The sequence below is a fragment of the Siphateles boraxobius genome, unplaced genomic scaffold (assembly GCF_051911475.1).
Source record: "Siphateles boraxobius isolate OS27281-9 unplaced genomic scaffold, OSU_SipBor_1 29, whole genome shotgun sequence".
Lineage (NCBI taxonomy): Eukaryota > Metazoa > Chordata > Actinopteri > Cypriniformes > Leuciscidae > Siphateles > Siphateles boraxobius.
In genome coordinates this window covers 1,930,414-1,944,891 of record NW_027508908.1, presented here as the reverse complement: position 1 = coordinate 1,944,891, position 14,478 = coordinate 1,930,414, and the positions used below count along the sequence as shown (strand labels likewise).

Below are 14,478 nucleotides of genomic sequence, written 5' to 3'. Positions count from 1 at the left end.
CCTCATGTTGTTCCAACACGTAAGACCTTTGTTCATCTTCGGAACACGTATTAAGATATTTTTGATTAAACCTGAGAGCTGGATCACTCCTCCATAGGCTTCTTCAGGGTTTGAAACTTGCCAGCCCCAAAAAGTTATTAAAGACATCGTTAAAATAGTCCAAGTGACTACAGTGGCTCAATCTTAAGTTTATCAAGCGACGAGAATACTTTTTGTGCACAAAAACAAACAAAAATAACAACTTTATTTCAACTATTCATTTACTTCTCTGTGGGCCTCTAGTCAGTTAACGTAGTGTGATATCTTAATTTGATAAAAAAAACTAAAAATATCTTAATTCGTGCTCGGAAGATGAACGAAGGTCTTACGGGGTTGGAACAAAATTGAGGGTGAGTAAATAGGCCTACTGACAGAATTTTCATTTTTGGGTGAACTATCCCTTTAAACAGTTTAAATTGTATTCATTTTATTAGAAGTAAGAACTGTTTAAATATACAGTTCCTTTTAAAACACGATTGTAAAGAGTTTTGTGTTTACTAGATTAGGTTCAGAATGGAATTGGGCAATAACGGTAAAAGACTCTTTTTGATTCAGTAAAGTTAGAAAAACCAAACAGAACAGTCATAAACAACAATGAAAAAAACCCCAAGAAAATGTTCATAAACAGATTAACCAACATCTTTCCAAATTTAGAATACAGGAAAGTCATTTTTTGCTTATGGTTGCAGAAATGTAGTTGAATTGGATCATCGAAGGTCATCAGCAAAGACATTGTTTAATAAAGTGAGATACATAAAGTATATTTGTGTAACTGAACATAATTAATTATTGCAGGTTAGTGTAATATTCTGAGTTTGCATTTCACAGTTTTTATTCATTTTGAGGAATATTGAATCAGGTTTTGTGCAAGGGAGATGAGTAAATGCACGCTCACATTTAGCGTTACTAATTTGAAAAAGTAACAGATTTTTTGTTGCAAATTTAAAAGTAATGCATTACTTTACTAGTTACTTGAAAAAAGCAATCTGATTACGTAACTTGTGTTACTTGTAATGCGTTACCCCCCAACTCTGGTTACAATCAGGTTACAAAACATGCAATTATTAAATGAACTTCTCTTTATCTTACAACTGCAATTGTTGTAACTGAATTTTAAAGGTCTAAAAAATAAAGATCTTTCTTCAACGTAAAAAATAAGATAAATAAACCAAGAATGTAAAATTTCGCAAGAAATAGTAATAAATATACAGATTAATTTGCTGTTCGTCTACTGTTTGTGGTGACGTCATCCTCTGCGGAAATCTCGCGATATCCATAGCCGGGCCCGTTTGCGGGAACAGTGTCAACAGGAAAGCCGGGGGCCGCGAATTACTCGTGGTGTGCTTGCTCTATTTGGGCAATATTTTGAAACTTTCCAATCAAACCTATATACTTTTTCGTCTTTTCGGACTTGTTTTTAACGGAATCACCCGTGTCCATAGCGAAATAACGGATTTAGCCAGTCAAAGATGTCCCAAACAGAAATCAGCATGGAGCAGCAAGAGCCGCGGGAAGAGCCGAGCAAACTCGAGTCGGTCGGTCCGGTAGAGGTGAGCGGTTCATTTCCATCATATCACACTCATAATTATACCCCAGTTCATCTGGGACTTTAAAACACGGACTGATGGAGCTGGAAACGAAGCGTCGACGAACCATCTGCGCGAGTCTCGTGAGAGTGCAGCTGAAAGTTTTTGTTAGCATGTAACGTTATTGTTCCGGCTCTCATGGATAGATTAGGAGATCAGCGTCCATTTTCACACTCATAACAACATTTGATCACTTTTTTTGCCCTGGTAAATTGGCAAATTTAGGGATGGAGTCAGAGAGATGCCCAGTTTGATGTGTTATTAACGTTAGCTGAATATGACACGCAACAATGGTGTTGTTTTGTTACGTTTACGTTAACTTACTTTGAATTGTTTTGCTAACGTTATATGGGTCAGGCCGACAATATATTTTTTTATTGCTTAAGCTGCAGTTATCCATTTGGACTCTTCTTATTGTAACTAGACTTAATTCAAAATAAAAGTTTTCCTGTGTGACGTTGAACGGGGAATTACCCCCCCCCCCCCCCCCAAGTCACCATACAATGCCATTTAATTAGACGTCTTTTGTTTACTTGGTTGTTCTTCTGAAGTGTTTTTGAAAGCACGGTTGATAACTGCTTTTTATATCAAACCGAGCTGTTATTTGATTCGCTGTAAAAGAGATGTTCGGGTTGAGCGTTTAGAATCACAGTAACGGTCATCCAAGAACCACGCTTCTGAAGTTTATGCCTTCATAATGCGATATATTTAGTAAACAAACCTTTATTTTGAAGTCATTTATATATTCATGTACTACTTAAAACCGATAATTATATTTTATCAAACATATGAATTTATTATCAATTTTTTATCAATGTCATAGCTAGGGACGGGTAACGATTCCTATTCTTATCGATTCCTATTTTCGATTCCAATAAGGTAAAAAAAATATACACTTAGATATCATTCACATTTATTCTGTCTTATTGCACTTCATTGTGACTGAAAACCATCAACAAAAATCAACAGGCTAAAGAACACTTACACAAAGAACTTTTGCCAATATTTTAAAAATAAACCTAGCCTATTATAAATGTCATGCTCTATTAAAGACAAGTAAACACTTTTATCTTTAAAGAACAAATATTTGATTGCAATAAAAACTATTTTAAGATTTTTAGGAATTCAGGTACAGAAACTGTAATCAAATGTAGAATAACACTGCACTTTATGAATAAATATGAATTTTCTTGCAGATCATGCATAAATTAAATTGTTTCTCTTTAAGGATGATGCTTCAGAAAATGGGCCAGATGAAGCATCGGATACAGCAATGGATAGTGAAGCACACTCGTCATCACCTTCCTCAGCAAAGGAAAAGGACCAGCCGGGTGGATATGAAGAAAAAGTGGTAATGCATTTAGCCTTCCATGACATTGAAAGATACTTACAAATGCATATGATAGTTAAACAATAAAGTGGACCTGTAAGTAGACGTGACACATCTATTGTTGACGTCAACTGCTTTGTTTCAACAGAAAACAGACCGGACCAACAGATTTGAGTACCTCCTGAAGCAGACCGAAGTGTTTGCTCATTTCATCCAACCAGCTGCCCAGAAGACCCCAACTTCACCTCTGAAGATGAAGCCTGGTCGCCCCCGCATCAAAAAAGACGAGAAGCAGAACCTGCTCTCTGTGGGAGAGTGAGTTTTTCCACACTTTTCCTGCAGAATTGGTTTCAGATAGGGCTGTCACTTTTGAGAAAAATCAAATTCGAACGGTTATCGAATATCAAGTAATGTATTCGAATATATTAGAATTTCTACGGTGGTATACGGTGTAGCTGTAGAACCCAAAATATTTCCAGACTCGACTTTTTAGATGAGTTGAGGTCGTAATTCTCCGCTCGGGCTGTCGTTCTGTGCGTTATCTTCCATTTTCAAAACAGGGAGGCTATTATTCGCTTGGTTTGGTCATGGGCTTACGCTACAATACGTTTAGAGCGCCCGCTCCTGGATGAGATGGCAAACAATAATAAAATTTAAAAAACGGTCTAATCATAGACTGTAAAAAATGCGCTAAACATGGCACTTTAAAAACCGGATAGTTTATTTATAGTTCGAATACGGATATTTCACGTCATGTTCGAATGCATATTTGAATATCGAATAAAAAGTGACAGCCCTAGTTTCAGAAGTATTTTTCCCCATGTGTTTTCTTCATAAGACTCAGGCTGCCTGTGATACCACTGTGATTAACAACCGCAAGAGATCATTGTAGGTCTGTCTTGAAAGGTTATGTTATTAAAAAATATATTTCTGTGGAGAAAAAATGTATGGGAATTTTACTTGACACTAAAATCTATTGTGCTCTATTGATATTTCATGTGTATTTTAATAGTATGTAGCACGAGGTACTATTACAAGGGCTGCTTGATTAATCGAAATAAAATCGAAATAAAATCAAAATCGTAATATGGCTTTGCAAACACTGTGATTTATATAGTAAATGCCAGTTTCAGAGTGAAGATTGGCACTTTTCTTTTACATGAGCATCTCATGATCCAGTGTTTTTAATTTTTCCAGTGTTTGTCTCAGAGCAATTTTTACTGTAAAAAAAATACTTATTTACCTAAAAAAAATGTATTGCCGTAATTTACTGCGAAGTTACAAAAGTAAAATTTCTTGTTTTGTTTGATATTTTTATTTAGTAATAATACCAGTTATACTATTAAAGTCATGTTGATATATAATTACAACATAATTTAAAGCCCTACAAAAAGCACAACAAACCGGTTTAATCGCCATCACGATTTTTATTAGAAAAACTACAATTAGATCAGATCCCTCCCCTACCCAAATCGTGCAGCTCTAACCATTACATTTATTATTGGTTTGTTTAGCTTATAACTCCAATAGTGTCAACTCCATGTGTTAATGGTGTGTACATCAGATAATCAGTCCCTGTTGACTGACTGTGTGTAATTCTTACAGTAACCGCCACCGTCGGACTGAGCAGGAGGAGGATGAGGAGCTGCTGAGCGAGAGCAACAAGACCACCAGCGTTTGTACACGCTTTGACGACTCGCCTTCTTGTGAGTTTCACGCACAGTAAAACGCATGGTCAATGTTGCGTCACATAATATCAATGTCCTCTTGGTAATGATAATAATTTAAAAAAGCTTATGGCCTATAAACATTTATTGACAGATGTGAAAACCGGCAAACTGAGAGACTACCAAGTCCGTGGACTGAACTGGCTTATTTCCCTTTATGAGAATGGAATCAATGGTATCCTTGCTGATGAAATGGTATGATTCCGCCCATCCATTAATTTTCATTTTATTAGAAAAAAAAAAAATATCAGATCTTTTTTTAAATGGTGGATTCCAATCCTGGAAATGAACCGTAAACTCCTGTAGTCCATATCATTTTTGTAGTTATGTTCAGCTCTAAGTTATTTCAGCAATCAGAAATCGGAAATTTCTTCTAATCAAATGCCTCACACTTCTTGTCCCATCAGGGTCTTGGTAAGACTCTTCAGACCATCTCTCTGCTGGGCTACATGAAGCACTATAGAAACATTCCTGGACCTCACATGGTTCTGGTGCCCAAATCCACTCTGTATAACTGGATGAATGAGTTCAAGCGCTGGGTTCCCTCTCTACGAGCAGTCTGCCTCATCGGGGACAGGGAAGAAAGAGTAAGTAGGGATTTCCAATGATTGTATTGTGAAGTAGGGCTGGATGAAATCCTTTTTGTTACTTTTATAAACTTCTGGCCATCTAATAACTCCGTCCTGGTTGTAGACTGCCTTTGTCCGTGACACGCTGCTGCCAGGTGAATGGGATGTGTGCGTTACCTCCTATGAGATGGTCATTATCGAGAGGGCCGTCTTCAAAAAGTTCAACTGGAGATACCTGGTCATTGATGAGGCTCACCGTATCAAGAACGAGAAATCGAAGGTTTGCAGTTGCATCTGTATTCTAGCTGCAGGATGTTTTCAACAACAACAAAAAAAGCTTTTACACTTAAATATTAATGTAAATGTTTTTCGCTCAGCTTTCAGAGATTGTGCGAGAGTTCAAGACCACGAATCGATTGCTGCTGACTGGAACCCCACTGCAGAACAACCTTCATGAGCTGTGGGCGCTGCTGAACTTCCTGCTGCCAGACGTTTTCAACTCCTCAGAGGTGACATTTTCACTCAGTTCCGTCTTGTGTTCTATGACATTGTTGTTAAAGGATTTTATTCAACTTTCTGTTAAATAAAAGATGTTACATCGGAATCTGTTATAAATGTAACTCTGTTATTGAAGGTGTTCTTTTGGACTAATTGTGTCTTTCCACTTTGTGCAGGATTTTGATTCCTGGTTTGACACCAATAACTGTTTGGGTGACACAAAACTGGTGGAACGTCTACATACTGTAAGTATGCAATAAATACATACTGCAATTAGGGCTGCAACAACTAATCGATAAAATCGATTATGAAAATCGTTGTCAACGAATGTCATTATCGATTACTTGGTCTGCTTACGTCACGGGGAGCGTTTACTGGTACGCACACACACGCAAGGTCTCTCTCCCTCAGGCGCTCTGCCGAGCGCGCGCGCTACACGGTTTGGAGCAGTCTCTTCTGTCTCGCATGCGCGCTCTTGCTTGCGCGCTCTAGATTTCGGGAGTTTGAACTAATTCGCGGGCATCAGGGAGCCGCAATCAATATGCGGGAGTCAATATGCGGGAGACTCCCGGGACTTCCGGGATGTCTGTATTTTGTCTCGAGCATCAGGTTGTGCAATCAGTTCGCTCGCAACGTAAGTGATGGATTAAAATAGCGCTACCGCAGAAATAGGTTAAATTAAAACGGTGTTTACAAAGTGAAGCTTTAAATACAAAGGCAGTTAATAACAGCAGCAGTAAAATATTGTTTTTTAGTCACTGTACTCAGTGGTTTTCAGCGAATGCTTGTGCACTAATGCATAATTTCTCCTGTCCTTTACTCAAGACTGTTAGCTTGCTGGGTAACGTTACCTCCATTCCGTTCTCTTTTTATAGCATTTGTCTACTAAGTTTTAATTGTTTTTCAAACGCGATCTACTGCGGCTCTACATTCACACAATTGTTTTCAGTCTTTCTATATTTATTTAATCAATTTATCCTTATATTATATTCTTTTATATATTATATATATAATATATATTATATTCTTTATCCTTATATTCCTTATATATAATTAATTTTAAATAAAAATTAAATGAATTATATATTTTAGATGTTTTTAGTTTGTTTTTAGTTCAGATATTCACATCTGAACAACATGTCTGTGTAAATTTGTTTTAACAAAAATTGTGTTAAAACATAATATGTTGGATATCATTTTTTTAACAATAATCATGTTTGTCAACTTGCCATCAGCAATTATCATTAAAAACAATGCAAATATTGATATTAGTAAAACTCAATGTGTGGCTTTTGCACTTTTTAAAGTACTCTTTTACACATAAATACCCTGATTTACGGTTTTATTTAGTTATAATAAAAAAAAAATCTAATTTAATTTCTATCCGATTAATCGATTAATCGAAAAAAATAATCGTCCGATTAATCGATTATCAAAATAATCGTTAGTTGCAGCCCTAACTGCAATTAAAAATGGAAAAATGTTTTTTATATTGAGAAAATAGTCTGATTTTTGGACCCTAGTGTGTATATAGGCTTCGTTTTCTTAATGCAAAAAAATTAGACGCACACACACACACACACACATATATATATACTGTATTTATTGTGTATGACATTAATTTAAAATGTATTTCTTTTTTTATTGTTGCATTATAATAATTAATAGAATGATGGATATTTTTTCAAATAATCTATTTCTTTTCATCTTTCTTCATACTCAGTGTAGCTAATAAATGTCTTAATGATACAGGTACTTCGTCCATTCCTGCTGAGGCGTATCAAAGCCGATGTGGAGAAGTCTCTCCTCCCCAAAAAGGAAATCAAAATGTATATTGGGCTCAGCAAGATGCAGAGAGAATGGTAAATATTAATAATAATAAATACCTAAAATATATGGTTCTTGGTTGATTTACTAGGCTTTTTTATTTTTTTTAAGGCAAAATCGGGAATATGATCACAAATGTCTATTGGACAAAGTGTCAGGATCAACAGACAAATAATGACCTTTTCTTATTCTCTTTAGGTACACCAAGATCTTGATGAAGGACATTGACATTCTGAACTCTGCGGGTAAGATGGACAAAATGCGCCTGTTGAACGTGCTGATGCAGCTCAGGAAATGCTGCAACCACCCCTACTTGTTTGATGGAGCGGAGCCAGGTCCACCCTACACCACTGACCTCCACCTGGTGGTCAACGGCGGGAAGATGGTGGTGCTGGACAAGCTGCTGCCCAAGCTGAAAGAGCAAGGTGACCACTTTATTCCCGGAAGTATTTTGCCAATGTGATTGTTCGAATGGTCTTGACGTGTTGCTTTGAACATGGCTCTGTTTACTTCCTGCAGGTTCCCGTGTGCTGATCTTCAGTCAGATGACCAGGGTGCTGGACATTCTGGAGGATTATTGTATGTGGCGTAACTATGCTTACTGCCGTCTGGATGGACAGACTCCTCACGAGGAGCGACAGGTATGAAAGGAATTTTCTTGAGTGCGTGTTTGCGTATGCATTTCAAAGTGTTTTGCTTTTCTCTGTGTACAGCAGAACAGTTTAGTAGTAAATGAGCACCAATGATTGAGGATAAAATCTGTAACATTCGTCTCATCTCCTCAGGTTTCTATCAATGCCTTCAATGAGCCCAACAGCTCAAAGTTTCTGTTCATGTTGAGCACCAGAGCGGGAGGTCTCGGGATCAATCTGGCCACCGCTGATGTCGTCATCATCTACGACTCTGACTGGAATCCTCAAGTGGATCTTCAGGCTATGGTCAATATTCATGCTGGCATCTTTTTCTACAAGTTTACTCAATGCATTTGTTGTTGCTTTGATGTTTGGACTCATGGGTAGTATATTGCGTTCTCGTTTCATCAGACTTGTTGATTTATTAAAAAGCACTTTTCTTCGAAGCAGCGTCAAACCTCTTCTGGAATGGAATGTGAATTAATTTTCATTGGATCGTCTCTGTTCAGGATCGTGCCCACAGGATTGGTCAAAAGAAACAGGTGCGCGTGTTCCGATTCATCACGGAAAATACAGTTGAGGAAAGAATTGTGGAGCGTGCAGAAATGAAGCTCCGCTTGGACTCCATTGTCATTCAACAAGGTAAGATGTGAAACAAACACAATCAGCTACTTAAGTTATGAATATTTATAATTAAAAAATATATATACAATCTAATGAAAGTAATCACAATTTTTTCATTTTAAATTAATTTTCAAGTGCATGTATAATTTATTTCATCATTTTATTGAATGATTTTAAACATGATTAATACTATTGCGTTCCAACTTAATTGTTTTAGAAGAGTTTAAGAATTTTTTTTATTTTACTTCATACTTCAGTTTTCATTCACTTCAATTATTCCTCTATTTTATTTTATATATATTTATTATTTTGTAGTTTAATTTAATTTAAATAATTATGAAATACTCACACACACACAAATAAATTGTTTTTATTGACTGTTAATTGATTGTAATCATGATTAAAGAAATTGCTTTCCTACTTAATTTATTAATATTTATAAACATGGTTAGACATGTTTTTTCAAAATGTTTAATCACTTTTTGAAAATTTTTAGCTTTTTTAAAATTACTTCATATACTTCAATATTATTTATTTTGTCATTTTGTCACTTTATTATGAAATGTAAATACACACACACACACACACATATATATATATATATATATATATATATATATATATATATATATATATATATATATATATATAAAATTTGTATATATTTATTGATTTTTATCATGATTAGTACTATTGCTTCCCTACAGGCAGGTTGGTCGATCCAAACATGAGCAAACTGGGCAAAGATGAGATGCTGTCCATCATTCGTCATGGTGCCACTCACGTATTCGCCTCCAAGGAGAGTGAGATCACAGATGAAGACATTGATGCCATCTTGGAAAGAGGAGAGAAGAAGGTATGACCTTTAATCTTGGGAAACTGCCTCTCAAAGCTGAATAGAAGTATAAAAATGACCACAATGTTTCAGTTAATTCAGAGCAATGCTCTTTATAACACTTCCAATGTTTGTTTTAGACCATGGAGATGAAGGAAAAGCTGGCCAATCTTGGAGAAAGCTCACTGAAAAACTTCACCATGGACACCGAGAACAGCGTGTACAACTTTGAGGGTGAAGATTACAGAGAAAAGAAAAAGGTAATGCATTACAAACTGCAACATGCACATTGTACATGTGCAACATGTAAAAATGATATACTGATGTGAACTCCTGTCCTTCTCAGGTCATCACTAACTGGATCGAGCCACCCAAGAGAGAGCGCAAGGCCAACTACGCTGTGGATGCGTACTTCAGAGAGGCCCTGCGTGTCAGCGAGCCCAAAGCACCAAAGGTATTATTACTGCTTACACTGTTGACCGTAATGGGCATTTGAATTGGAGGCCGCTTTCCTAATGGCCTTTTTTTCTGATTCCCTCAGGCTCCCCGTCCTCCCAAACAGCCCAATGTTCAAGACTTCCAGTTCTTTCCCCCTCGGCTGTTTGAGCTGCTGGAGAAGGAGATCCTCTATTACAGGAAGACTATTGGCTACAAGGTGTGTCTGTGTTAAAGTTCAGGTTTGGGGTCAAGGTACACTACCATTCAGATGTCTTTGAAAGAAGTCTCTTCTGCTCACCAAGGCTGCATTTATTTAAAAATACAGTAATATTGTGAAATAATACAATTTAAAATATCTGTTTTCTATGTAAATATACATTAAAATTGCTGTGATCCGAAGCTGAATTTTCAGCATCATTCCTCCAGTCTTCAGTGTCACATGATCCTTCAGAAATGATTCTAATATGATGATTTGATGCTCAAGAAACATTTCTGATTATCATCAACGATTAAAACAGTTTTGTTGTAAATTTATGTGGAAACCGTGATGCATTTTTTCAGGATTCTTTGATGAACAGAAAGTTCAAAAGAACAGCTTTTATTTGAAATAGAAACATTGTAAATATTTTTGTCCATTTTGATAAGTTGAATGTGTCCTTGCTGAATAAAAGCTTTCATTTCTTCTTCTTAAAAAAAGACTGACATCTTAATGACATTTGAATGATAACTTAATACACACTCTTGAGTCTAATTGTGAATGATTTATCTCTGTTGTTTAAAAGAAAAAATATTTTACTTACAAATATGGTACGTTACAAAAGTGAAATGGACTACAAATAAAGTTTCATGTTGACATTCAGTATGTCCAGATTGTCCACACATTAGTGTGCGGTGAATAATGTTATGATGTTACTCTTCAGAACCAATCATCCCTTCTGATGTTCCTCATGTATAATGTCACTGCTAACAGGTGCCAAGAAACCCTGATCTGCCCAACTCAGCCCAAATGCAGAAAGAGGAACAGGCCAAGATCGATGAAGCTGAACCACTTAATGAGGAAGAGTTGGAGGAGAAGGAGAACCTCCTCTCACAGGTAAATCCCATCAGGGACTTCATGTGCCAACCAGTGTTCTGCATCTTCTCATACTTGCATTTCACCTTTAAGTATAATTAATCCCAGCGCATTAACATGAAACTTCTTATACTAGTCTAAATTGTTCTCTTTAACGTTCCAACAAGTCCATGATAAGATGTTTGTGTACTGATGTTCATTCGTTATGTCATCTATATCCAGGGTTTTACTATTTGGACCAAGCGTGACTTTAACCAGTTCATCAAGGCCAATGAGAAGTGGGGAAGAGATGACATCGAGAACATCGCCCGGGAGGTCGAGGGAAAAACCCCAGAGGAGGTCATGGAATATTCCGGTATGTTGAAACGCTGTCTGTAGCTTAAACACTGCCTGTCATATACAGGAAGCGTCTGATTGAGGTGTGTTGTGTTTGTGTGTAGCTGTGTTCTGGGAGCGCTGCAATGAGCTGCAGGACATTGAGAAGATCATGGCTCAGATCGAGAGAGGAGAGGCCAGAATCCAGAGGAGAATCAGCATCAAGAAAGCACTGGACTCTAAAGTGAGCCACACTACATGATGAACATGCATGGGATTATCGTAGACCGTTAAAATACCATGAAAAATTCTAGATGCCTTATTACAAATTTTTTGGGTGCTGCTTTTCCATCAACCGGTTGAATTTAACAACACTGTGTGTATGCTGCTTAAAGGAGGCATGTGTAATCTAGTGTAAACATCCTCAACTTGGGTGTGAAGTCACATCCGAAATCGCATGTTGTGTAGTAGGTACTACATTTGGTTCGCAACTTTTCATACCTTAAAGTAAATCAGACTTACTACGTCCACATTGTTGTTACTGTTATGTGACCTATGACGTCAGTAGAGTTTCTTCACTGGAATTCATAAATCCTCTCCCATAGCCTCATGGGATAGTAAAGTATCCATCATTTACCTACTGGTTTATGAATACTATGGATTCAGACATACTCCTTGGCTCACATACTGTTTTTCAGCTATTATATAGTATGGAAGTAGGCATATATTCGGACGCAGTGATGGTGAAACGAGTGGAGACTGGTTGAATAAAAATTTATTACAAATTTTTGACAGTAGGTGGCGCTTGGAGAAACAGGTTTAAAGAAAACAGGCTGCTACTTTGTTTCTGATACTGCTCGTCATTGAGAAGTCAAACAGTATTTACATGATTTTTAAACAGCCATTCAGATTTTTGTATTCGCTAAAAATTCTTAAAGACTTCATATTTATTTCCAAACATTTGCTTAAGCAAATATTTTTCATTTTAATCTGGACTAAAACATGCCAGATATCTGAAAAGGATCTCATTCTTTTTTTGTTCTTTTGCAGTTTAAACATTTATTTGCTTCATGTTTTGTTGCAGTTAAATGTTCAGTTATTTTCATTGTAAGAAAAAGTTCATAAATTAATAAGAGGACGAAACTTAAGTTCCTGTTACTTCAATTCCACATTATCTCTTTAGTGTTAAGTGATAGTGACTACACGATAAAAGCTTTAGCTATTCTCTGTTGTTTCTCTCTCCAGATCGGCCGCTATAAGGCGCCGTTCCATCAGCTCAGGATCTCGTATGGCACAAACAAAGGGAAGAACTACACAGAGGAGGAGGACAGATTCCTCATCTGCATGCTGCACAAACTGGGCTTCGACAAGGAGAGCGTTTATGATGAGCTGCGCCAGTGCATTCGCAACTCGCCCCAGTTCCGCTTTGATTGGTTCCTCAAGTCCCGCACGGCCATGGTGAGATCAATCAGGTTTCATTTCCAGTAATATTTGCAAAAATATTTTACAAAATTATAATGACCTTTTATTAAATGTATTTGTGTTGTCTTGTCAAAGACTAAAATTTAACCAGTTACTTCAGACAATCAAAACACTATAGACTTGTTACTAATACAGTTTTATCAGCATCAACAAAAGCTTTTTTAAACCGCCACGGTGAAACAGAAGATGCATCTGACATGGCATTTGTGTTTATTTACAGACTGTTTAATGCTGCTCAGAGGTGGCTTACATGCATCTACACAATTGCATAATGCAAATAAATAAAATTATGAATTAAAAAAAGAGGGCTGCAATAGTGGCACAATCATTGTCGTTTATTGCTCTTGATTTTTTTTATTGTTATTAATGTAGATTTAGTGCATTTGGGGAAACGGATTAAAGTATGAACTTTCAGAAAGTCCTAACACTGTATGTGTGTTTATGTGACCACAGGAGCTCCAGAGGAGATGTAACACACTCATCACGCTCATTGAACGTGAGAACATGGAGTTGGAGGAGCGAGAGAAAGCAGAGAAGAAGAAAAGAGGCCCTCGCACGTCTTCGGTGAGCTTGTGCCAGTCATGTTCTTCATCACAGCAGCTGCTGGAAATATTGAAGATGAGCTCATAAGTTGGAGAGTAATATTTAATGAGCTGTTCCTCTTTCCCCGTAGGCCCAGAAACGCAAGCAGGACGGGACCCCTGATGGACGTGGCCGCAGGAAAAAGCTCAAACTGTGAACGGCCAGGCGTCACGCCTCACTTGGCGAGGACCTTCAGTACAGCAATATACTTGCATTTATTGTTACGGGTTATGGATTTGCAGCACTGAACCTCGCTTCCGAGTAGCTTGACCTTTTCAACAAGGTGTAGAGTTGTAAATTAGATCTCTTTTAGTTATATAATGTACTACGGCTGTGCTGTCAGTTGTGTTTTGTATTTATGCCACCTATTTTTTTTTTGTACCACATTCCATTTGCTTGTATGAATTTGATTTGCCGTCTTTCCTCTCATTATTAGCATCTTCATGATTGTCTCTGTACCCTCAGTTGAATAGTCAATTGGAACGTGACTAATAAATGTTGTTTTTTATAAACACTGCTCTGTATATTTCTTCCAAATAAATGTAATATCTTCAACTTGTATAATAATGGTAGTATTAATTAGTAGTTATGCATATCCAACAATACACTGAGCTTTGCAGAGCTGGTATGACAGGGACGATGTGTGGGTCTTGCTTAAGAAAAATCCTCTCAAGGAAGAAAAATCAAGCATTTTTCTTTTTATAAAACAAAAATGTTAAATTCTTGCTAAAAGTCTTACCAAATATAATTCATAAAGAAATGTTAACAGATTAAGTTGGGTAAAAAAAGTAAACCGAGTAAAAACATAAATTTTTTGTTAACTTGGAGTCAATAATTTTATCCCTTAAAACATGTTTGATCACCAAAATGCCACATTTATACTTTTTTTCGTTGAAACAAATTTCTTTATGCCTTAAAATAG

The 14,478-nt window shown here is 36.7% G+C and overlaps 1 protein-coding gene across 1 annotated transcript; it reads left to right on the top strand.

Moving 5' to 3' along the window:
* The first annotated feature begins 1,296 nt into the window (after window positions 1–1,296).
* smarca5 (SNF2 related chromatin remodeling ATPase 5) lies at window positions 1,297–14,068 on the top strand. Its single transcript, XM_077245934.1, has 24 exons — window positions 1,297–1,589; window positions 2,854–2,976; window positions 3,104–3,270; window positions 4,561–4,661; window positions 4,777–4,877; window positions 5,090–5,269; window positions 5,376–5,531; window positions 5,629–5,760; window positions 5,926–5,994; window positions 7,502–7,611; window positions 7,775–8,001; window positions 8,096–8,217; window positions 8,362–8,514; window positions 8,718–8,850; window positions 9,540–9,688; window positions 9,808–9,927; window positions 10,014–10,121; window positions 10,209–10,322; window positions 11,076–11,198; window positions 11,400–11,532; window positions 11,618–11,736; window positions 12,738–12,950; window positions 13,428–13,538; window positions 13,648–14,068. The coding sequence occupies exons 1-24, from the start codon at window positions 1,509–1,511 to the stop codon at window positions 13,711–13,713; spliced, it is 3,111 nt and encodes a 1,036-aa protein (XP_077102049.1). The 5' UTR covers window positions 1,297–1,508; the 3' UTR covers window positions 13,714–14,068.
* The last annotated feature ends 410 nt before the right edge of the window (window positions 14,069–14,478 follow it).

Coding starts and splice junctions, on each gene's coding strand:
- smarca5 (XM_077245934.1), top strand. CDS start 1,509: ATGTCCCAAACAGAAATCAGCATGGAGCAGCAAGAGCCGCGGGAAGAG. Junction 7,612..7,774: donor AGCAAGATGCAGAGAGAATG/GTAAATATTAAT, acceptor TATTCTCTTTAG/GTACACCAAGATCTTGATGA. Junction 8,218..8,361: donor CTCCTCACGAGGAGCGACAG/GTATGAAAGGAA, acceptor TCATCTCCTCAG/GTTTCTATCAATGCCTTCAA.